Source organism: Saccostrea cucullata, unplaced genomic scaffold (genome assembly GCF_032062105.1).
Source record: "Saccostrea cucullata isolate Sc308-1 unplaced genomic scaffold, CSIRO_AGI_Scuc_v1 ctg681, whole genome shotgun sequence".
NCBI classification, from domain to species: domain Eukaryota; kingdom Metazoa; phylum Mollusca; class Bivalvia; order Ostreida; family Ostreidae; genus Saccostrea; species Saccostrea cuccullata.
Genome location: NW_026926145.1, coordinates 73,095 through 97,314, shown reverse-complemented (window position 1 = coordinate 97,314; position 24,220 = coordinate 73,095). Strand labels below are relative to the sequence as shown.

Here is a 24,220-nt window from a genome sequence, read left to right as displayed (position 1 = left end):
ATAAATAATGTCTTTCACAAAAAAATCTCAACCTGAGGAAATGTATCAAATAAATTACAAATATGACAAAAATAGCTGTAATAAATTGGTTAGGTCAGGAATGAATGCTGTAAAATTTACATGAACTAGTCAATAAGTATACATGTATTAGTGATGTTAATAAAAAAGAGATGTGTTTTATAGCAAGTTTGATTTTCATATTGACATATTACTACATTATGCTACAGATTATATGGTCTACTACATGTATCAGCATTCAATAAATAATTCCTATACACAGAAGTCAAAATCTCCATAATATCAACAACAGTGTACAAAACATTGTTAATAACCTCATAATAAAGGTAAATTTTTCCTTTAAAAATATAGAATTTTCAATTTTGATACTAAACAGAAAAAGAAAAAATTAATAAGCTGTACGTATTAGAGGTTTGGTTTACTTAATTTATCCTACTGCATAAAAAGCAGTGACAGAATTACCAAGTGTCAATGTATCTTAGAGTGAAATAAATAAAATTACACAAGAAGCAACATAACATTGAATTATATCTACTGGATCTGACTAATTTAAGCAAGGCATTAAAACCATATCCTAGCTAGAAACACAAAGTACAACAACGAATGCATAGATTTTATATCATCTTCAGCTAATCACTACAAATGCTTCTGAGCATTTAAACAGTCGGAGACAGAATTTCAAACATTTCCAATGCAATGTACACATATGCAACTTAGTATAAGGTATATAACAAAAACTTTAAAAAATTATGCTAATAATAATAAAAAGAGTTTGCAAGTACAATGTCCCCAATGGTGTCAAATTTATATGTGAAATATTTAACCTCTTAAAGTTTGGTCTTTGCCAAATATATCTACCAACAGTGAGAAAGCAGTGTACCAATATTTAAAAAACAACCATGAAACTAAATCTTATACAACAAAAAATCCAAAAGCTGCATAAAGCAAAAAAAAAAAAAAAAAATCACAGAAAATTAATAAAAAAGAAACAATTTCATCTTGTTTATGTGTTTGGAGGAAAGGTCTGCATGAATCTCAATGCATACAAAATCCTAAATGTTGCAGTATATATATATTTATGATTCCTACACTGTGTAAAGAAGTAATAAATCTCTTAAAAACAAAGGTTCTAGAAAATGTCTTTGAATCTTTAAGAAATTTCCCTCAACTATATGATGATAATACTGTTTTTAGTTTCATAATAAACTGTGACAGAAATAATAGGTGCTAATATGAAGTATAATATGATTAGACAAGCTATTAAGTAACTTTGCATTTAAGCAATAAATGAATAGTAAACATGCAGACAGCTTGACAGTTCAGACATAGTGTAAAGGCAATAGCGTGAAACAGTACATAAAGTGTAAACATAGAATACAGTGTAAACACAGTGTAAAGATTACAAGGTAAAGATACCTGTAAACACTAGGAATGTTAACCAGTGAGACAGAAATTTTTTTAATCCTTAAAAAAACTATAAACTAGCTGCAAATTTGACCTTCATCTTTAAATGATCTTAGCCTCTTAGATAAAAAATTAAAGAAAAGAGAACTGCATTACAATTCTTGTGACAAAGATGGCAGAAGTACATGATTAATTACCACAAAATGTACACATTATGAAAGAAGTCTTATTTCTAATAATTTAAATACATCATCATATGGACATGTAAAAAATATGGTTTGAAATCCAAGTAAATGATAAACAAAATACCAACAACTATACATCACACTCACTATTGCATTCATTTTCTGCCAATATTTAAAACAGTGGCCTTTGGTCATGTGACTGATCACATGACCCTTTAGTCACATGACCCTTTGTTACTCCCCTTTGTAACTCCCACCATGTCCAGCACAGTGAATCACATCTTGACAATCTCCATGATAAGATGATGTAGATGAGTATATACAGATGTCTCTATCCTCCGGGGGTGACACCTTGGTGGTCACACAATAAGGCCACTGTAGGGGCAGGGTCAGTCTACAAACTCTACATAGTTCTCCGGGATCAATCCTCGCTTCCCATTTAATGATCCTTCCAACCACCCTGGCTCCTTGGATTCTCTCACTGTTAAAAAACATAGTATACCTTCATAGTAATTTCACCTTGAAACACATCTTCAGTTTTGAAAAAAATATTAAGGAAAGTGGGCACATAAGACATGGACAATCCCCCTCTCTGACTCTGAGAAAAGATATTTCTCAATTTTCGATGAAAAATCATTTTTAAAAATACCCAGTAATGTTGTCTTTGTGAGATTTGATTCCTATATATTATTGAATTACTTATTAATTTAATTTGCAGTCATAGTAATAAGAGTAACCATTATGTAAGTATTGTAAATCTTTGAACATACCATTCTGAATGATGACATTTGGCTCAAAAGACAATTCTGATTCATTGTCAGCCAAGCACTGGTAAAGTGTTCTAGCTGTCCTGTAACAAAAGAAACATCAGCATCATTTAAAGAGAAAAATAAATATATGATTACTATCTGCTGTATACATACAATTTTGGGTCCTTTGTATGGATGTTGGCATGAGAGGGCTATTTTGATGGAAGGGAACCAGAGAGCCTGATGGAAACCCACACCATTACACAGAAATGGATTGGGTTAGAGAGAGAAGTACTTGCCTCTTTTTGGTTTTGTTGACATTGTTGGAGTTTCCCATTCCTGGTAAGCTACCTGACAGACTACTGGTCATACTGGGAGCCGAGGAAGTCCTGAAATAACCAACACAGAGCCGAAAATTACAAACAGTTCTTAAATTAATAAAGAGGAATTGTTCCCACTATTTTCCATATCAAGTTTACTTTCAAAATACACAATCGATAAAATTTGAAATAAAACAAAGATTTTGAATTGAATATATTTATACACATTGATTGTAGGTGAACTGAAATATTGACAAATTGAGGTGGTAAAGAAACAATATGAAGAAATTTAAAAATTCAATGGGACATGCACAAATCCATTAGGAAAGATTTTTGGTAAGGAATAAAAAACTGATTGTTAATAAACATGCAGAACCACAGGGATAAAAGAAAATCACGGATACACAAAGACAGACTAAATACACTGTACCAACAGAATGATGAAAACATTGGTTAAATGCACTAAATAATCTTTTTTCAAACATCATTTCCTCTGTCGAAAAAAAATGAGTATGTATATTTAATCCTGATATAATCAGAGAAGATTATATGTCATAATACAGACTATACTGTATATAAGGGTAGACTATATTCATATTCCTTTGTATCCCAGGGTAATACTGTGGCGGATCCAGGAATTTTGTAATGGGGGGGGGGGCACTAGAAAGCAGATGGTCAGGCAGCTGTTCTGAAGCCCCAAATGGTCTAAAGCAAGTCACTTTTTGGGGTCCCCTGGAAGCTGACAAGTTCTTAAAAATAAGAGATGTTTCTCCTTGATTTTAGGATAATGGACATATAAGTTTTACATACAAAAATTTCAAGGGGGGGGGGGGTGCCCGGCACACAGGCCCTGGATCCGCCTTTGTAATTCTAGTATCTAATGGGTGCATGCATATATATGCATATAATATATATAAATAACTTTGCAAATGTGAAGAAAAATTACACTGTACATTGGTGGGAAAAGACAGAATCATTACAATACATGTACTAATTTCCAACAAGTGACACAAAGGTTACATGCAAGAAGTACACTGATTAGTTAATATAAATAACACTGATTAGCTACATGTAAGAGTGGTACTGATTGGTTATATGTGGCAGGGGTTAGCTTACATTGATGCTGCATAGGAAGAATCATTGGACCCACGTTTCTTGATGCTTCCACTACGCAAAACAAACAAAATTTTCTTTCATGTCCAAGCAATAGCATGATGCAAAATGAACTGATCCTTAACGGGGGCTTTAATACTACTGGTGAAGCACATAAGCATCTGTTGCAAAACTTTCAGTGTGGAATTATCTACATGCCCAAAATGCCACAAGAGCCATCAAATGTGCAATTAATTTCAAATTCTTATCTAGTATGTACATGTATAAACATGTTGTTTATAAACTGATTTTTTGCATTGATCATTTTTTATCTTTGTTTGTTCTGGCAAAAACAATTAACAAGAGGCCTGAGGTCCCTAATAGTCACCTGAGTATAATACAACAAGCCTCTGATCAAGGTGCTATTATTGGATTGTTCCTCCCTTTGCCCATAAATGTTCTATACTACATTATAATTGGTTGAAATTGAATTAGCAATTTCTCCACAGAAGCTGAAAATATTCTAAAGTTTATGATTGACAATGAATGTTGACAGACACAAAACAAATAGCAATCGGTGGCATAACTCCCAACTTATATTTTAAATCAATATTTAAATTTTGCATTAAATGAATAAGACATGAGAAAAGAAAATTTTAAACAAGAAAAGAAAACAAAAGTTAATTTCTGTTTGAGGGAAAACAGCAAATTATAAAAAAAAGTGACACCATTCAGGAAGTGGACTGCGACACCAGGAAGTGGGGAGACAGTACGTGCTGTGAACCAGGAAGAGTGTAGTAAGGTGAGGTTAGTAATTTGTCACAGGATGCAAGGGATTTTTTCTGTCAAAGACTTCACAGAATCAAAAATAGAAGCTGGGAAATCTGTCCATTCCTTTGTTATAACAACAGCTTGTAGACATTCTCTAGAGAGAATTCCACTCAAACACTCCTCTCATTAAGAAAACATTCATGTGACATCCTGTTATTCTAACGTCATTCACATTTTATCATAGACAGTTATCAAGTTCACCATTCATTCTGCTATATACCTCTCAAACATTTTGGTTTTGGATGAAATCCACAGAGATCTGCGTAGTGACTGGTCACTGGGAGATAATAAAAGGATTACAGCACAGAAAAAAAAAATTATCCTCAACCCCTCTGTGATCACCAATATTTACATAATATACATGTCAGAAATAAGAGCCTCTCCCTAATACTCTAAAAATTCTGGTTTGTGTAAGGAATCCCTTCTTCAGCTACACTTCATCATGTAAAGCTATCAGTCTTAAGAGGTTGTGTCACCATTATAAAGCTGTTTTATTTTGGGTGGGGTGAATAGTTAAGTCAAGAGTGTCTTATGGTAAACAGTTCTGTGTGTTTAATGCAGGTCTTGGGGCATTCATAACACTACATAGTTAGGAATAAATACTTACAACGTAGGAACATCTGATCCTGATAGGTCATTCATAAACTTATTTGCTGAAACGAAAAAGTTCACAAACTATTTCCTTTTGACTTCTATAATATTGACTTTCATTTTGAACTTTCTCAACAAAGTTAACAGATACACACATATTAACTCTGACAATTAATGTACACAAGTGATATGATTTATTTGTCAGCCTCACCTAGTCCCGATACATTACTGTACTGAGTGTTTCCCGGTATGGCTGGAGCTGGGTGTTTCTTGTGACTGTCGAACTGTGGGAGGGGGGATGACATTGCGGATGCACTGTTAGACAGACTCGAGTTCAGGGACTCAGAACTGTCGCTGCTGCTCCCGTGAGTCTCAAAACCTGGAAATAAATAAATCAGACTAAGGAACACCAAGGGCTACATCATTTAATACCAAAAGATAGTTATTCTATTGGAAATCTACTTTTTCTTTTCTAAAATATCAAATGTATCAGTAACCTCTGTTTATTTACATGAAGAAAAACTATATATAATTGATTTACTACATATTCTGTGTAGTTATCAGTATTACACAGGAGTTGCCCTTGCAGATCTAATTTTTTTTTCTTAAGATGACTCAAACTTGTAGAGAAAATACAGTTTGCATTTTAATACTGCATCTGTTTATTAAAAAAAAAAGTGTTCTCAAATTACTTTTGGTATCAGGATTGTAAATGTCCACTGATCGAAGCTTGGGTTTCTGAACATAGGTGGTGGGGGTGCTTGTATTGGGGACAGGAGGGGCTTTGTTGATGTAGAGGGGCTGCTGGTTTTGACTAGATACGTCTAGGGAGGTGTGGTTGACCCCGGGGGTGAATTTATCAGTCACTGATTGGGAGGCACTAGGGAGAGGGCAGCGGATCTCACTGGGGTCCGCATCTTCTGGTGGCGTCTTGAAAATCTACAACATCAACAATGTCAGGAATGGGTTTTACAATCAACTTTACAGTAAGTACCTGTACTTAAAACATTTCTGAATAATCAATCTGTGTTAAATGTATAATTTTTTTGATAAGGAAACCTTTACGTTACGTACTCTCTCGTAATTGTTGATAAGGATCTCCACAATGATGTTCAGGAACTTGATATCCATGATGGCCGCCACCGATTCCTCCTCCGCCCTCATCAACGTCGGACCAAAACAAACACCGAGGTTAGCTACAGTCATCAAGTTCTTATCCTGGAACTCGGCTATTCTGAAAATACAGTGTCAAGTTGATAAAGTAGTTAAATGCACAACAAATAAAATTATGCATCAACATTGACTCTGACTAGGTAAGGATAGTTTTTTTATTTTCATGTTGCCAGTGTCATATATTTACCTGTATGTAGAATTTGTAGAACTAAATATGTGTGCTGAAATTGCTCTTTATTTTAAAATAGTACATACTTCCTTAAATGGTCGATCAGGATGTCCAGCATTTCAAAGTTTGCCTGTGGCAGTCTGTGGATTAAGGTGTGGATGTCATGGATACGCAGAGTTTTGGATTCTCGTTCTAAAAAAAGAAATTGGACATTTAAAGGAATTTAAACCACAAATAAAACCATTCACCTTGTACATATTGTACCAAAATACTGCTATTCTGCTGAGATTTTGTATTTGCTGTATTTTTCTATAGAGAAATATTGATTTAAAATGTTCACTAAGAATTTTTCTTTGTTCATAACATACTGATGAAGATTCTACTTCAAATTGTTATTGTCACACCAATTTGTATAGCAAATGCCTCTGAAAGAAATATAACATAAATTCCTGTTGCAAATTTTCTTTGAAAGCTATAGCTTAATATATTTAAGGTCTTGAATACAATTCCTAATATCATTTTAATTAAATACTGTATTATTACCTGGTAAATAATAAAATTTATTCACAATTCAATATTCAATTCAAATTTCAAAATGGCACGATTTTTTTTTTAAACCAAAAAAATTTAAAAAGTATGATTTTAAAGATGTTCAAAGTGGGGAAATATTTTTGGTTTTTACACATGTCCATCCAAGTCCTAAGCTTTATGCATTGATATGACAGAATGGGTGATGGATGGCAGTAGGGATGGAATAAAATGTTGATGTCAGTACAAATGATACTGGTATCAAAGCATGTTGAAAAGTAAAAGAGAGGGCAAATTGTAGTAAGCAGTTCTCAAAAGCCAGAGGTGATGCTCAAAAATTAGGCAATGCATTTACTTTATTCTTCACTGTGTCAAATCATTAACTTTACCTACACCACTCAAAATTTCAAATGAAGAGACCCATTGGCAATAATGCTCACCTGAGTGACCTTGTCCCTTCTATTTTTTTCTTCTGTTTTATGAACAAGTACGATTCTGATTTTCTTTGTAGCAATGTATGCCCCCTAAGGCTTCACTAACCATGAATTTACAATACATTGGGATTGTTGCTTATCTGAACGACTAATTCTTGCTTCAATTTATTTCATTACAAGGTTTTGAAAGAAAATTTTAAGATTTGTTTACTAATGAAATTAAATCCCCTTCACCGAAAAAGTTTGCTGGCTAATGACCTGTTGATTTTAGAGAAGTCAAAAATATAGCAATGGAACACATCAACAGACCAACTTTGATCAGGAAGGCCTGCTTAAAACTTTCACCTTAGTTGAGCTAATTAATATTTGGAGGAAAAAAAGTGTTATCCCAATCCCATAAACTATAAAACCATTATCAGTACAATAGTAATCTCAAACTATATTATTCTACCAAAGACTCATTGTTTAGTGCTAAAACACCCTAACTTGTTGAGGTTAAATAGTATTTAGAGGAAGAAAACCAGCGCTAGATGCCTATAAATTTACCTTCTGAACCGCGACATTCTGAAATCATACAGAATATATTTAACATTTTGCTATATTATATATTTGAAAGGGCTGGATTACCTCCCTTTCCCAGTCACTTACTTGCAGCTTGTATCAATGGTTTGTGTAGTTTGAAAGTCATTAATGGTTCTGGCAGTGATCTGAAAAGGAAAATTCAAAATACATTGTACTTTGCTCATAAAACCAGGAACTTATGACAAATATTAGAATGAATCATGTACTCATTAAACTAAGAACCTTAAATAAATATGCAGTGGATCAAATACAAATAAAATACAAGCAGCATTAAAATTTTTCCTCTGTCAGGGAAGTTATTTCCACTTGCCAATCCATGAGCAAATTCAGTAGTTTTTGCATGGATCTAACTATACTGTTCGATGAAAAAAGCCGTGCTAGCATTCACTTTCTCCACTGTCATAAGAATGTTTGAGTTACCTCCTGACCAAATTCAGATTTCCCTTGTTATAGGCATCATATATTTAAACAATTAACACATAACCTAGTCTATAAAGTTTACATCATCTACCCATGCCTTACCTGAGATAATTTTTAACAGCACTTGTTATAGTCTTAATTTCAAACTGGTTTGGGTCACAAATATCTATTTTGTCTCTTTTCTTTGGATCTGTAAGAAATGGGAGAATTTTTATATAAAATGACTGATAATATAATCTGAGGAATTCTGATCATGACTTGTGACTGACTTACCTAGGCCTTGGGACATCAGTTTATTAACTTTGGAGTTAACTCCCACCAATCTATATAAGCCTTGCTCCTGTAGTCCTGCAAAGTACAGCAAAGAACAATTCAGCCCAACTCATATCAGCAAGGCTGGTGAACGTTTATCTGAGCCAACATCTTGCATGATAACATTGGTCAAACGAACATTTAAAAAAAAGAGAGAAAAACAGTGAAGATGGCTGCATGATGAAGCTGGTTTATCAACTGTTAAATGCTTAATAAGAAAATAAAAGGCATTCTAGTGAAGTTTTCTTTCCTTTCTGTTCACCACAAATTTTTCTGAATATGGTACAAAACACTTTGTCCAGTCTGACAGAACCTTTGATTTTGTCAGACCAAATGTCTGATAGTGATTTACAAATCTTGACAACTCTGCAGTGCAATTCCTACCTCTAGATTCCACAGCTGCTATACATCTTTTGATAAATGAAAATCCTATGTCATCTAATGAAGCTAAAAAAAAGAAAGGAAATATTGAAAATGTTTAGTCAGGTAAGAATTTACTGCATTTGCAAATCTTTAAAAATCAATTTTTAAATCATTAATAATTAAAAAATGAATGAAATTAATTCACATGTAATTTGTGTCTGTAATACTATACAGTTGTTGACTGGGGTAGAGGGAAACAGTCGATCTGTTGGACCGGAGTGCAAGCTGTTGCCCAAGGCCGTAGGTCAACTGTTTCTCGAGACTCCTGTCAACAACTGTTTTGTTATACTCCTTCACCGAATGAAAAGATAACTCAGTTTAGCGCCGTATGACGTTAGCGGGCAACAGTCTTTTATATCAGTCTATTTTAATAGTTCCCTGGACCGACAGCTGGGGAAAACAGTCAAACTATTGGACTTTTTAAAGTAAGAAATTATATAGGGACTGTTTAGTAAGGGTATGACAAATGTAACTTTTAAGCAATCTGCAATTTATTGATAAAACTAGAAAAATGAAATGGTAAAAATACCCTTTCTACCTATATAAATCAATATGCTACACATGTATAAATAATTACTTTTACATAATGTGTTAATACCTGGTATCTGAACATAAAAATAAAGGTTACATCATATAAACTAAAACATATTCAGACATACAATCCTCTGATGAAGTGTTTGGGGTGGTGTAAACTGGTTCCCGGCCATCCATGGCATCCATCCATAACTTCCTGTCATCATCCGACAAGGCCTGGAATGTCAGCGTGTCAGCCCTACAAGGTCAAAGGTCACAATTATGATGGTAACAAACAGACTTCATGATTGAAAATATCAAAGTTGATGACACCAATTATCCCTGAAGGAGAAACTTAAGAAGTACTGAACAAGAATTTTTTGATAATTTGAAATCACAACATTTAAAGAAAAATCAGGTTCTTTTTCTTTCTCGTTATTTCTAGTAAATCACTTTCCTTTGATGATTTACATGCAATATTTCAAGATTTAACATATAAATTGAAATGAAAAGAGACTGCTTGTGTAATCTCATTTTTTTCCTTTAGTACACGTAGTCTATAGTAAGCAACATAAGCACTGACCTTCCGTCCACAGTGATGTCAAAACAGAATCTTTTGTCGATAGTTTGGGAGGCTCGCCTTATACAAGATTTCAGTGTAAACTTTTCAGTAACAGGTTGGCTCTAATAAATAAAAAGCATAACGTAATACTCACAAAGTAAAAAGGTAAATTATTTGGACAACCATTTAAAGTTAAATGTTTACGACAACAGGCCCATGGGCTTTGAAAGTCACCTGCATATCTTTGGGTTTTTTTTATCATACCCTCTAATACACTATGGATACATGTTTATAAATACAAATGAAAATAGTTTTTTCTGCTAAGTTCAGCATAAAAAGAGTAGAGAATTTTTTAATATTGCATGAATTTTCATGATTTTCTCCCCAGGGCTAAAGGACTATATAGCCTCCATTCTCCATTGATACTGCTTTACAAAACTATCTAAAACTGCCACAGCCTTTTCAGAACGGAAATCTTTCAAAGTTTCAAAAAATTGCACATCGTCTGGGAAGGATATCAATATCTCACCAAAATACATGTATCTCAAGTGACCTTAATCTTTGCTGATGTTTTACACCTACCAGTTTTCCAGTGACCTGGTTGTAGGGCATCATGTGAAATATCTTGCCCTCTTTCTTGTACCAGCAGTAATATTTGGTCCAGGTCGTCCCCATCACCTCTGTAATGATAATGAATCATGTATTACTTTCATGGCTGATTTTACTAATATAAATATTATGTCATAAAAAATTATGTTTTCTAAAGGTACATCAAATATTAAGACATCCCAACAGGAAATATTTCCTTCTCACTTTTCTCCATTAGGTACAGATATCCCTCTTTTGTACAGCCTTTGTTAGTCTGGGTCACCCCACTAGGTTTCTGCAATAAAAATTCTAAATTAGTCAAGGAGATTGGTGAATAAAGAAATAATACTGCATTTGCTAACAAACAGATAGGAATTGAAAATATACTTGTACTTAACAACTTTAAGCATCTATCATGAGAGCTAAGACCAAAACAGATTAATCTATATAAAACGAATTCTCTACATACAGCAAAAGTCAAAACTTGTTAATTCTACATCCTTCAGGTAGAGTGACTACAATTATCATCAAGATCCATCACCCAAGCATAAATTAAAATGAAAACAAGTTCCATTATAAAATACATATATATTTAAAGAATGAAATTTCTTTTGGGGACTCTCAGCTATCCCAAACACATCAATTTTCTGTTTGTGCTACCTTCGTTTTGGGCATTTCACACCTGAATATTTTATATATCATGTGTTATTCTACCCCAAAGAAAATGCATTTTTCAGCATACATAGTACATGTTTACTTCTACAAGGCCATCGGCCATGCAGACTCACAGGCCATCGGCCATGCAGACACACAAGGCCATCGGCCGCCCATACAAGGCCATTGGCCATCCATACAAGGCCATCGGCCAACCACATGAGGCCATCGGCCACTCATAGATTTAACATGTTATCTTTTGCAAATTTTCACTATGTATGCATTATTTGTACATATATGTTTGACATCTTAATTTGATCATAGAGAACTACTTTTGTTCATACTGTTTGTTTATGTAAATGTTGGCATTTCACACCTGAATATTTTATATATCATGTGTTATTCTACCCCAAAGAAATTGCATTTTTCAGCATACATAGTACATGTTTACTTCTACAAGGCCATCGGCCATGCAGACTCACAGGCCATCGGCCGCCCATACAAAGCCATCGGCCAACCATACAAGGCCATCGGCCATCCATACAAGGCCATCGGCCAACCACATACGGCCATCGGCCAACCACATGAGGCCATCGGCCACTCATAGATTTAACATGTTATCTTTTGCAAATTTTCACTATGTATGCATTATTTGTACATATATGTTTGACATTGATGATGTGTGTAGCTGAGTAGTTCTCAAAAGGCAAATAAAGAAGTTAAATGGAATCAGATTTTGTTTTTATAAATATATATTTAAAGAATGAAAGTCATTTGTACTTATTTAATATAAATGTACGGCTAATTATGCATGTACTTATATAGGCATTTGCATCATTTTTACTAAATCAATTGAGTTTTTATAATAGCAAATGAAAAAGACAAGTAAAATCTGAAAAATATGTCATGGCCCATTGTGCAATGTGCTTAAAGTACTCACCCAAAGTATTGACTAAAAAAGGTCAATTAAGCAGCTGACCAGTGTGGTAATAACATTTCTTATGAGAATGAGTTTCAGTGCACTATACGTGTATACATGTTCATTTCAAAAAGTAACAAAAAAAGACCAGAAGTACAGATTCTAGATTTAAGATGCACTTGATGATGATCAAATTAATTTTTTTATTACATGACTACCTCTAAAACCAATGATGTAACACATTTTTTGGTAAAAGCAAAGCAAAGCAAATTTTTGAATGCTAGAAAGAACAAGTATCAATTTCTTGAAAATATCACTTGTAAAACATTTCTACAAGCTTCAAAACAAATACAAATTTTTGTTGAAGTATCTCTTTAAATAAAACAAATGTTTTTGAGCTTTATCATCAAAGATAATTATCTATCAGGTAAATTTGTATTATACTGTGCCACTTCAGGTAAAAATAAGAACTTAAAATCATAAACCAATCTGATATGTAAGAAGAGACTGAATTGTGAAATAAATTTTGGCACATGCAAAAAAAAAAAAAAAATCTTTGTGCATTGCATTAAATACCTTTTCCATTGTATTTTCCTGTTAATGAATAATTGTTTTCCATAACCAACTACACAATATATAGTACATGTACTAATGTGTACATGTGTCAGTCCTGAGTATATGTTTGTGTGTCATGTTTATACTGGAAAGCACAATCTACTCTAAGGGAGATAACCTACTCACCCGATTGTCCAACATCTTAAACATCAAAGTCTCTGTGTATTCCTTTTGACTTTCAAAACTTTCCCGTGTCTGAAAGAAAATAGATTTTTAATGTACAGAAATTTCATCTGATGCCTCTTGTAATTTTTCTGCATTACAAAGAAAGCGCACACTGTGATCTATTTTTTACGTTTTTATTATTAAAAATTCTGTTTGTTTTACCTTCTGAAGGATTTTCTGAAGATGCATAGAGGACTCTTTGAGTTCATTACTGGCATCAAAACCTACATTGTAAATAATCAAAACACAATGTCACTGCAATACATATAGGCATATACACCAGTAAATATTTTCATTGGAATTCAAATTTAAATACATAATTTTTACAGGCATCTCTTACCTTGGTGGTAAAATGTGAACAAACTATACATAAAGGCTAAAATCTGTAAGAGAGAAATTATCACTTAGATATCTTTTTAAAAATTGTTTTGAAGTGTGTAATTGTTAAATTCAGATTCTATTGAAATGCCAGTCTGAGTAACTTAATGCACTCCTTCACATTAAAACAACTCTTTTATGATTACTTCCATACTCACAGTTTCTACAAAATCAAATTTCTTTCTTTCTTGAACCTCTTGTAATTTAAGGACATATTTCATGGAGCATTCCCTAAAGCTTCGGAATTCCATCTCAAGAGTGGCATCAGCCTGAACGTTAATACAATACATTATTAAAATAAAAAAAATGCCAAATGTTCACATTTTTCTCTTTTTACCAAATTAAAGTTGTTAATACCTCTTGAAGGGTGTTGTCATTCATTTTGGACTTCAGGTTTAGATATCTCTCTAAAGACTGGCAGATTTTTGCAGTATGTCTATCAAAGGCTTTCTTTTCCTCCTTAAAGCAACAATGACAGAAAATTGTGCAAAATGATTTCCTATAAAATGTTGTTTTTAAAATTCAAATAAAAAAAAACAACATAGATAATCAGAGATTACAGAGCTCACCTCAACGAATGTTGTCTTTAAGTAAGGCAATGTAACAAAATTAACCAACAAAAAGTGTACATTCTAAAAATGAAAATATTTAAGCAATTTTAATCTGATACTTTGAAATAAACCCATATAAAAAATTTAAACTAGTTCTTCTTCATGAAAATGTCATTAAAATCCAACATCGGATGCAAATTTGAGTTTTCATCCCTTAATGCATCATTTGTGCAAGTTTGGCTTATACAATGCTTCATAAGCCTTATAGTTTTATGGTAATAGACCTGCAGCAATAACTTTTACCTGGTCCGTTATCTGAAAAATGTATGTTGAATTCGGCATCCGAAGCAAGTCCACTGGTGTGCATCCTAAGATGTATCATCCATGCAAGATTGCTCACTATAGGGCTCATAGTTAATTGGAAATGAAACCTGCTTCAAAACTAACATTTTCACTCATCCACAAAATGTAGGTCAGATTCAGCATCCGAAGCAAGCCTGGTAGTATGCATCCTTAGATGTATCATCCATGCAAGTTTGGTCAACATAGGGCTTATAGTTACTTGGAAATGAAACCTGCACCAAAAACTTTAACCTGTTCACTCAACAGGAAAATGTAGGTCAGATTCAGCATCCGAAGCAAGCCTGGTAGTATGCATCCTTAGATGTATCATCCATGCAAGTTTGGTCAACATACGGCTCATAATCACTTTGAAATGAAATCTGCACCAAAAACTTTAACCTGTTCACTCAACTGGAAAATGTAGGTCAGATTCAGCATCCGAAGCAAGCTTAGTAGTATGCATCCTTAGATGTATCATCCATGCAAGTTTGGTCAACATAGGGCTTATAGTTACTTGGAAATGAAACCTGCACCAAAAACTTTAACCTGTTCACTCAACAGGAAAATGTAGGTCAGATTCAGCATCCGAAGCAAGCTTAGTAGTATGCATCCTTAGATGTATCATCCATGCAAGTTTGGTCAACATAGGGCTTATAGTTCCTTGGAAATGAAACCTGCACCAAAAACTTTAACCTGTTCACTCAACCAGAAAATGTAGGTCAGATTCAGCATCCAAAGCAAGCCCGGTAGTGTGCATTCTTAGATGTATCATCCATGCAAGTTTGGTCAACATAGGGCTTATAGTTCCTTGGAAATGAGACCTACACCAAAAACTGCTCCAAAAATGTTAACCTGCTCCAAAAACATTAACCTGGTCATTCCTTTGCTGAAATTGCAGCATCTGAAACTTTGACTGGTACAATGAAACACACTAGAAGCATCTTCCATGCATGTCTAATCAATATAGGACATAGAAGTACTTTAAAAGAAAACTGCTCCAAAAAACTTAACCTTAACCTGGGACGCCGACGCCGAGGGTATTACATAAGCTCCCCTAACTTCGTTGAGGTGAGCTAAAAATGTACCTACTTCAAAATGCATATTTCCCCACATATGAATACGTATCTGACTAGATAAAGCCCCACATGTATCTCTAATCTCTCAGTTTCATTTCAATGTTTTACTTACCTTAACTGAACCTATCTGATCCTTCCTAAATTTGTCCAACTGCTGGAAGAAGTCTGTCACCTTTGACAACTAAAATAGATCATTATTTAAGAAATTAAAATAAACAAAAGAAATATATATGGGTAGTTTTCTTTAAAATTAAAAGAAAAAATGTTTCCTAACGTTTTATATCTGACAGGAAAGGTTAAAAATAAAATAACATATGAAAAACAAGATGATTGTAAGGCAATATAAATAAGATACCATTCTATCTCTCTCCTCTTCAACTCTCAATATCAGCTTCCCAAACTCCTTTAAGGAACCAGCTTAAAATACATATGTATATATAATTTATATATATTCATATATTTTATTTCATTAAGTTGCACAATGAATTGCTCAGGGGAAACCCATTGAATAATACATGTACTTTATAACAAAATATATCACATTTTAACCCTCATGGGCTCTGTATCCTTCTGGGACCTTGTAAGTATGTGATTTTTACCAATATTCCAAGTTCAAAAAATCAAAACCACAATAATTTAACGTCTATTTTTTAAAAATAAATATTTTGGTATTGCTGGTATATATAACATGTATATTTACTATTGTTCTAGCTGCAGAACTAAAAAATATATGACAGACCGTAGAGCTACATTCCCACCCATTGAAAAACTATATTTATTGCACACAAAAATTGTGCTTGTTCATGGATTAATTCTTCCAAATTCTTACCTCAATTGCAACAAGAGGCCCATGGGCCACATCGCTCACCTGAGCACTGTGGGTGGGAAAAAGCAGAAATGGGATTATTATTGAATAGTTTATATCCAAAAGTAGTCCCATGACCAATTATGGCTTTGTCATTCTTGAGAAGAAGATTTTTAAAGAATTTTCCTTTATATTTCTATGCAAAACTTTGATTGGCCTTTGTGGCCCCGCCCTACCCCTGGGGGTCATGATTTGAAGAAACTTGAATCTACACTACTTGAGGATGCTTCCATATAAATATGATCAATTATGGCTTTGTTATTCTTGAGAAGAAGATTTTTAAAGAATTTTCCTATATATTTCTATGTAAAACTTTGTGGCCCCGCCCTACCCCTGGGGGTCATGATTTGAAGAAACTTGAATCTACACTACCTGAGGATGCTTCCATATAAATATGATCAATTATGGCTTTGTTATTCTTGAGAAAAAGATTTTTAAAGAATTTTCCTATATATTTCTATGTAAAACTTTGTGGCCCGCCCTACCCCTGGGGGTCATGATTTGAAGAAACTTGAATCTACACTACCTGAGGATGCTTCCATATAAATATGATCAATTATGGCTTTGTTATTCTTGAGAAAAAGATTTTTAAAGAATTTTCCTATATATTTCTATAGATGTAAAACTTTGGTCGGCCATTTTGGCCCCGTCCTACCCCCGGGAGTCATGATTTGAACAAACTTGAATCTACACTACCTGACGATGCTTCCATATAAATATGATCAATTATGGCTTTGTCATTCTTGAGAAGAAGATTTTTAAAGAATTTTCCTTTACATTTCTATGTAAAACTTTGGTCGGCTATTGTGGCCCCGCCCTACCCCTGGGGGTCATGATTTGAACAAAATTGAATCTACTCTACCTGAGGATGTTTCCACATAAGTTTCATTTTTCCTGGCACAGTGGTTCTTGGGAAGAAGATTTATAAAAGATACCACCAAATTTTCAATAATTCCCAATTTTCTCCCCTTGAATTAGGGCGTGGCCCTTCATTTGAACAAACTTGAATCCCCTTCACCCAAGGATGCTTTGTGGCAAGTTTGGTTGAAATTGGCCCAGCGGTTCTTGAGAAGAAGTCAAAAATGTGAAAAGTTTACAGACAGACAGACAGACGGACGCCGGACAAAATGTGATCAGAAAAGCTCACTTGAGCCTTCGGCTCAGGTGAGCTAAAAAGCTAAATAAAAAAATCCTTACTTTTCTATCAAGTACTGTCGACGTTGACATCTGCACGAAGCGCATTTGACCGAATTATCTTGCAAACAAAACGGCAGTATAAATGGACGAAATTTTCGATCATCTCAATTTCAGGGCCAGGAGGGCTATTAGCAAAAATTATTAGGAATGTTTTGTTGTGGAACAGTGAAAAAATATGTAAGGAACATACTGTTAGTAATATTTTGATGTGATGTCGACAGTTTGAAAAACATGGAGAAATAAATCAAGAAACAGCACACTTTTTGTATGCAATAAATATACAGTTTTTTTTTCAATGCCTTGCACTGTAGCTCTCCGGTCTGTCAATATTTTTTTGCAGAGCTACTGTTCTGCAGCTATTATTGTTCAAAATGACAAAATGCTACTGTTCCCATGTAGCAGGGTTGCAAATAACCACTCGCCCACTCGCAAATGCGAGTAAATTTTCCTGTGGGCGACCAGCTTTTGAGAATGTTATCGCCCACATGGCGAGTAAGAATTTATAGGACCTTTTCCAGAATCAGATCGTAGTTTGTTTCTACTATTCTATGTACTTTCGTTTTTATATCCCAGACGGATTTTTCTGTGTTTGATCATTCAGCTGATTCCATTTTTCATAGCTGCAATAATGTAGCCCTCTCCGATTTTTTTTTATCTGATATTTTCTGGAGAGGGCTACAATTCCATCGCATCTCCGTAATGGTGCAAATATATTTTTTTGATACGGGTGATTGGAGGCAAAATAAATCATTTTTACATTAAACTTACTTCTTATAAGACGGAATTTTTATTCACTGTCAACAACATAGCCTGTTAAACTCGAAAACCATGTAAAATAAATCTGTGTCTTTCCCAGCTGCAATATTCAGCAGCCATGACAGTTCACGCGTGACGTAGTGAGACTTTCGCTTGAAATTTGGAACAACCAAATAAAGCAAATGTCGATGTTTATAAACGATTGTGCTTTAATATATTACAAAAACATCGATAAGTAAAACCATTTCAAGTGTTATTTTTGCGCAAACAGCGATACGTATGCTTAAAATAAGGGAATTCCTAGTAGATCCGCTCCTATAGAACCTAAATTCTCATTGGCTGTCCCAAAATACAATCCATCAAGGATAAAAGGATATAAAGATAGGATAAAAGGATATAAAGATAGGACTTTCCAGTAAAATTACACTAGTGTACTCCGTTTTTAGAAATCAAGAATATATGTACATGTAAATGATATTACAAACAAAATTTTAATTGATATGAAAAATATGACTTATTATTTAGAATATATTTAAAACAGAAAAAAGGGAAAAATTAAAAATAAGACTATTTTGGCATGTGCCTTTAATCAGTGAGAGTTATCTTTCTTAGATACTATAACATGCACAATCTTCTGTTCAAATAAAAATACTTACGTTAAAATTATGACATTTTTATTCGGTATCTAGGCTCTAGAACAGTTAAAGTCATCAATATTTATTAATTTTTTGTTTATATATAACAAAATAAGGGGCATTTCGGTGGCATTTCGGTGATTTCTTAGGGCATTTCGGTGATTCCGGGGCATTCCGGTGATTCGTAGTACCGCCATCAAGGTCAGTAAACATGGCGGATAAATTCAAGTTAAGCTGGTGACACACACGAAAAATAACCGATATATGGGTCGTTGTGAATATTTTTGGATCGATTTATGTTTTGCATAATTACATATTTGGATTCCAGGTAAGAGCTAATAATAAAATAGCCGTTTACTGATAATTTGAGCCGAAATCCGTGCGGGAGTGATCCACTGCCGCATCTGCGCCATTATAGAGATCCTAAGGCGTTGTAGCCCTCTCCCAAAAAAAAAAAAAAAAAAAATTGGAGAGGGCTACATTATTGCAGCTAATTTTTCAACAAATATTAATTGTAGCTTTATTTAAGATATAAAATATGTCAACCTAGTCAACATTTACCTTAAATTTAAAGAGTAATAATTATTGTAACAAGAATTCCCCCAACAACTTTTTGAAGTTCGTTTTCAGCCACTGGGCAGCCATTTTGGGTGTCCACTGTAAATACAACACCTGCTCAATTCAGTCCAGGGATGTTTGGCCCTATCATTTATAAACCAAAAAAACCTGACATACCAACCCTTGGTTTTTATGGAATCAAACATTTTTTTAAGCCTAATTCAAAATACATGCCCCGAAACAACTGAAATCAAAAGAAGCAAATTTGAATTGAATGATAACATGGAATTTCATACATTTAGTAGTGTCAAAGTCTGCAGGAAAAATTTGAAAATAAATAATTAAATACTATGAACAATAAAGTTTTTTTCTAATAATTTAATATTAAAAGATTTTTTTAAAAAGTGAAAAAAAAAATTGTGGGCCCCATAATATCAATGTGGGCTGGTAAAATTTGTGAAGTTGGGGGCCCACATGGCCCCTAAGGTTTAAATGTTATTTGCAACCCTGATGTAGTTTGCAACTTTGCATTGACAGCCCTTTCAGTATAACTGTTTATTCTAGACCATTTCATAACTTTACCTATTTTTTCTTCATCATCTGTCAATTTTTCTCCAATGCACTCAAATTTGAAATCCATCATTTTCTGTGCAAAACTTTGCCATGCTTTACCCATTTCTGAAAATGAAAATCAACTTGGTTATTTTTTCAAGTGTTTATTTTAAGACTAAAGTCTCAATAGTTTCATTATAAATCAATTTTATCTCCAATGCTTTATGTGGATATTTTAAAAGCAGACTTTTTTCTCAGTTTTGCAAGGAATTGTACATTGAAAGTTTTAGATTATTTGGGGGAAAATTGCCACTTTCTTAGGCTGTGATTTGGGGTCATGAAAAACACTCTTTTGACCACAAAACATTGGCTTTAAAATGAAATATTCTGGATTCTGAAATATTCATGTCTTTTCTTTCTCTATTTTATTACAGTCCTTAATCTATAAATCATATGATTTGCTCCTATAAAATCATTCAGATAACAGTCAGACAGAGAGAATATCAGGAAACAAAACGTAATATTATACAAACATGTGATATTCTTATAACACACATCTGATAAAAATGCAATCAACCAGGGCACGATTTCATTTCCTTTTTTAACACAAAGTGCCATTGTCAGATTAAGCAGTGAATTATAAGTGTGTGTATCTTGACTGATGATGTTGCTATAGGCCTGCACACTTACGATGAGTGGGATATGAATTATTTCCTCATTTTTCATGAATAAACAGCTTAAAATATATCACAGATGTTTCACTATCTCTATGTTTCAGTATTTATGCACTTGATATTTTACTTGTGTAGCTAATACCATGCAATTACTATTCAACAATTTGCTAATCTGAAAGAATTCAAGAAAACTTTTTTAAAAAAATTTCATGGCTTTTATGCTTCTAAAAACTGAAAATGTAGGGCTTGCCTACTCTAAGAATATGCAAAGTTCAATAATATAAACTTCAAGTACGGAAAGAAGATAAGGAAACCATAGCTCTTAAGTTATAGAGTTGATCCACTTAGTAATGATGTGGGTAACATCTCAAAAGTGAAAATACAAAATGTTAAAACCAGCACTTTTTCTTTGCATGCTTAATCTTTTTTAGACAATTTTTATTAGAATTATTTGTTAGAATTTTGAATGGAAAAAATTGTATAAATTAACAACTGCAGAACTTATGATGATAGCAAACCTTAAAAAATATTTTGAAATGGTTTTATTTACTTAATAATTAGTAGTTCATCATTGAATTATTTACCACAGAAGATATTTGCATGTATATCAATCCTGATCCAAGTTTTAGTAGGTGGTCCCTAAATGACCTGTGACTCACATTCACCATGTATTTACCTCTACATTTCCTGTCTATCACATATAAAATTGAATACATTACAGGTAACTTATTTCTTAAAATCTTAAGCGGAGAAAACAACACTTCTGTTGGATTATTTCAAACATTAACAAGAGACATTTTAACAAAATGATTTTTTTTACTTAAGGTACAGCAGAAGTAAATCAAAGGGGTATTGAAGAATGGATGTTTTTAAACTGCACATAGTACATTGTGCAGTTATAAAATGTATTTTAAAAAAATAATTAAGGGTAATTATGTCTTTCTGCAGCCTTTTCAGATTTTAAATACCAAATGAGAATTGTTAAGAAGGACATTATTCAAATGTCACTGAAATTGCTACCTGTAATTTTTATTCACCTTATTAGCACATTGTGGGACACACCTCCATGCATATAAGCAAAATCATTTGCACTATTAATTTTTAGCCCATGCAAAAAATGTTACATAAATGTTATTAATGAAAACATAAATAAATGCACAATAAATATTCCGACACCAGTTATTTAGTTAATGTCTTACGTTTGGCTGCATTGACAAGCTCCTTGCCATCATTCACCAGAGACTTGATGGCCTTATTTGTCCTATCAAGCTCTTTTTCGTGATCATGTAGTTTTTCCCTGAACGAAGGACTGTCTGTCAAGCATTCGGCAAACTCTAAAGGCTCCAAACCCATTATTTCATTTGTCGTCAAACGTTGTTGCAACTTACAATATTTGACAGGCCCCCCTAATCTATTTTCGGGCGATTTCCTGTTTATGTTAAAGAATCGCGCATGTGCAGTAATGGAAAGGAAAAAGTTACGATATACCAAAGTATTTCGTATCACAAAATCTAATATTCGATCTGGAGGGGTGGGGGGGGGGGGGGGGGTGTCATTTGCACATGGTACTGGTAGTAATTTTTCAAAATGAATAGTCAATAACTGTTTATTTAGAACTGTTTTTTGCAGAATTTTTATTTTTTAAATAAAAAGTGAGGCACAAATAAGTTGCAATAACCATTTTGTTTTTACACAATATATATGCATGTAAAAACAAATGTAAATATTCAATCATCTTCAGTTTGCACAAAGATTAAAAAAAAAGACATAAAAAATAACTATTTGAAATAAAACTCCCCCTCCATAGTAAAGATAGTTTCCGCTCATTCTTTATACTTTCCCACCCGAATTTAAATGGGATGAACTATTCAAATGGGTGACTGGAAAAACCCGAAACCCCCCAATTTTTGGAGAATACCCATACAGGAGGGGTGAAACCCCAATAAAGTGGTGGAAACCCCAAAAAATTGAATGTAATGGGGTACAATAAGGCCTAAGGTGATGTTTAATTGAATGATATTGACATCCGTAAATTTTTATAGCCAATTTTACCTCAGAATCAACGGAAATCGGGTGCCACTACGAGTTTACCGTACACCACGCCCTATCTAAATTCGAAGCGAGCTGTTTGTCAATATAATATTGTATAGATGATATTAAAATAATTCATAATAATTTCCTCAATTATATTTGTTTTACAATGATAATAGTAAAATATTAATTATGTAATAAGTACTTAACAAAAAATGTAAGGACGTTAGCCATTAAGAAAATATGAATTTGTGTATTAATTATTATTCATATTATCCCAATGTTACCATGCAGCTCTAGCCACGTGGAGGCCTCCTTTTTGTAGAGCCATAATTTAAAAAAAAAATTCATATAGGATATTTTAGAGAAAATCTGAATTTAGAGATATGTATGGAATGCCATATACGACAGCCAACTGCTTACTGCCAACTGATCGCTGCTTACTGCCAACTGTCAGCTGCTTACTGCCAACTGCATTACACTCTTTAAAAATATCGTATAAATGTTTGTTTTTATCTTGTATGCGTGCTGTAAGGGTTCCCCAAATTTCACAGCCATATAATGCAACAGGCTTTATCATGTGATCAAAAAGGTGAAGGAGTGTTTTGATGGGAGGATGAACAGCTTTTAGGTCTTTGTATAATTTGAAAGAAGCTTTAAGTGCTTTATAATATAAATGAGATCTTGCTTCTTTGAAGGATCCATATGAGGTTAAAATAATACCTAAGTATTTATATTTGTTTACACATTCAATAAGGGAATTTTCAAGTGTGAACTTTTCATTAATAAAATGACCACTTTTATTAAAGATCACTACTTTGGTTTTACTTGTATTAATTTCTAAGCACCAGTCTGTACAGTATTTGTAAAGTAGGTCTAATTTGTTCTGCAGTCCTTTTTGGCTATCCGATAATAAAACAAGATCATCAGCATAATATGTTAGGAAATTTTCTTTCCAGAAAGAGAAACATGTCCAGTATTTTCTTCATCAAGTAATTTGGAAAAATCATTGAGAAATATTTTAAAAATATTTGGGCTTAATACGTCTCCCTGTCGAACTCCTATTTCTGGTCTATATGGGGGAGTTAATTTGTTACCTATTTTTATATGATTATGTACATTTTCAAATAACCAGACGCGGATCCAGGCATTTTCTTCCAGGAGGGGTCCATCCCAGTAAAAAAAAAAATCCAACCAAGAAATTTCTTCACACGAAAAAAATAAAATAATCTCCTTTCTTTATTGAAATTATTCCGACGGGGTTGGGGGGTTGGAGGGTATGCTTCATATCTCCATATCTAGGGGGTGGGGGGGTGGGGGGTCCAAGGTCAGTTTTAATCAGAAATTAATGGAAAATG

The 24,220-nt window shown here is 33.5% G+C and overlaps 1 protein-coding gene across 5 annotated transcripts; it reads right to left on the bottom strand.

The window, feature by feature from the left end:
- Positions 1 to 1,293: 1,293 nt before the first annotated feature.
- On the bottom strand, positions 1,294 to 22,276 carry LOC134270926 (rho GTPase-activating protein 26-like). 5 transcript variants are annotated; one of them, XM_062753180.1, is made up of 28 exons: positions 22,031 to 22,276; positions 20,188 to 20,283; positions 15,950 to 16,011; positions 15,707 to 15,775; positions 13,983 to 14,084; positions 13,784 to 13,894; positions 13,588 to 13,630; positions 13,410 to 13,471; positions 13,209 to 13,277; positions 11,120 to 11,189; positions 10,889 to 10,986; positions 10,328 to 10,428; positions 9,891 to 10,003; positions 9,193 to 9,255; positions 8,770 to 8,844; positions 8,599 to 8,686; positions 8,143 to 8,201; positions 8,041 to 8,058; positions 6,619 to 6,724; positions 6,265 to 6,424; positions 5,883 to 6,129; positions 5,402 to 5,569; positions 5,207 to 5,252; positions 4,820 to 4,876; positions 3,793 to 3,843; positions 2,656 to 2,745; positions 2,378 to 2,457; positions 1,294 to 2,088 (listed from the first exon to the last, which is right to left on the bottom strand). In XM_062753180.1, the coding sequence occupies exons 1-28, from the start codon at positions 22,182 to 22,184 to the stop codon at positions 1,997 to 1,999; spliced, it is 2,550 nt and encodes an 849-aa protein (XP_062609164.1). In that variant the 5' UTR covers positions 22,185 to 22,276; the 3' UTR covers positions 1,294 to 1,996. The 5 variants fall into 5 exon arrangements, with proteins under 5 accessions (XP_062609164.1, XP_062609166.1, XP_062609167.1 ...); XM_062753182.1 differs by lacking the exon at positions 3,793 to 3,843; XM_062753183.1 differs by lacking the exon at positions 4,820 to 4,876.
- Positions 22,277 to 24,220: the final 1,944 nt, after the last annotated feature.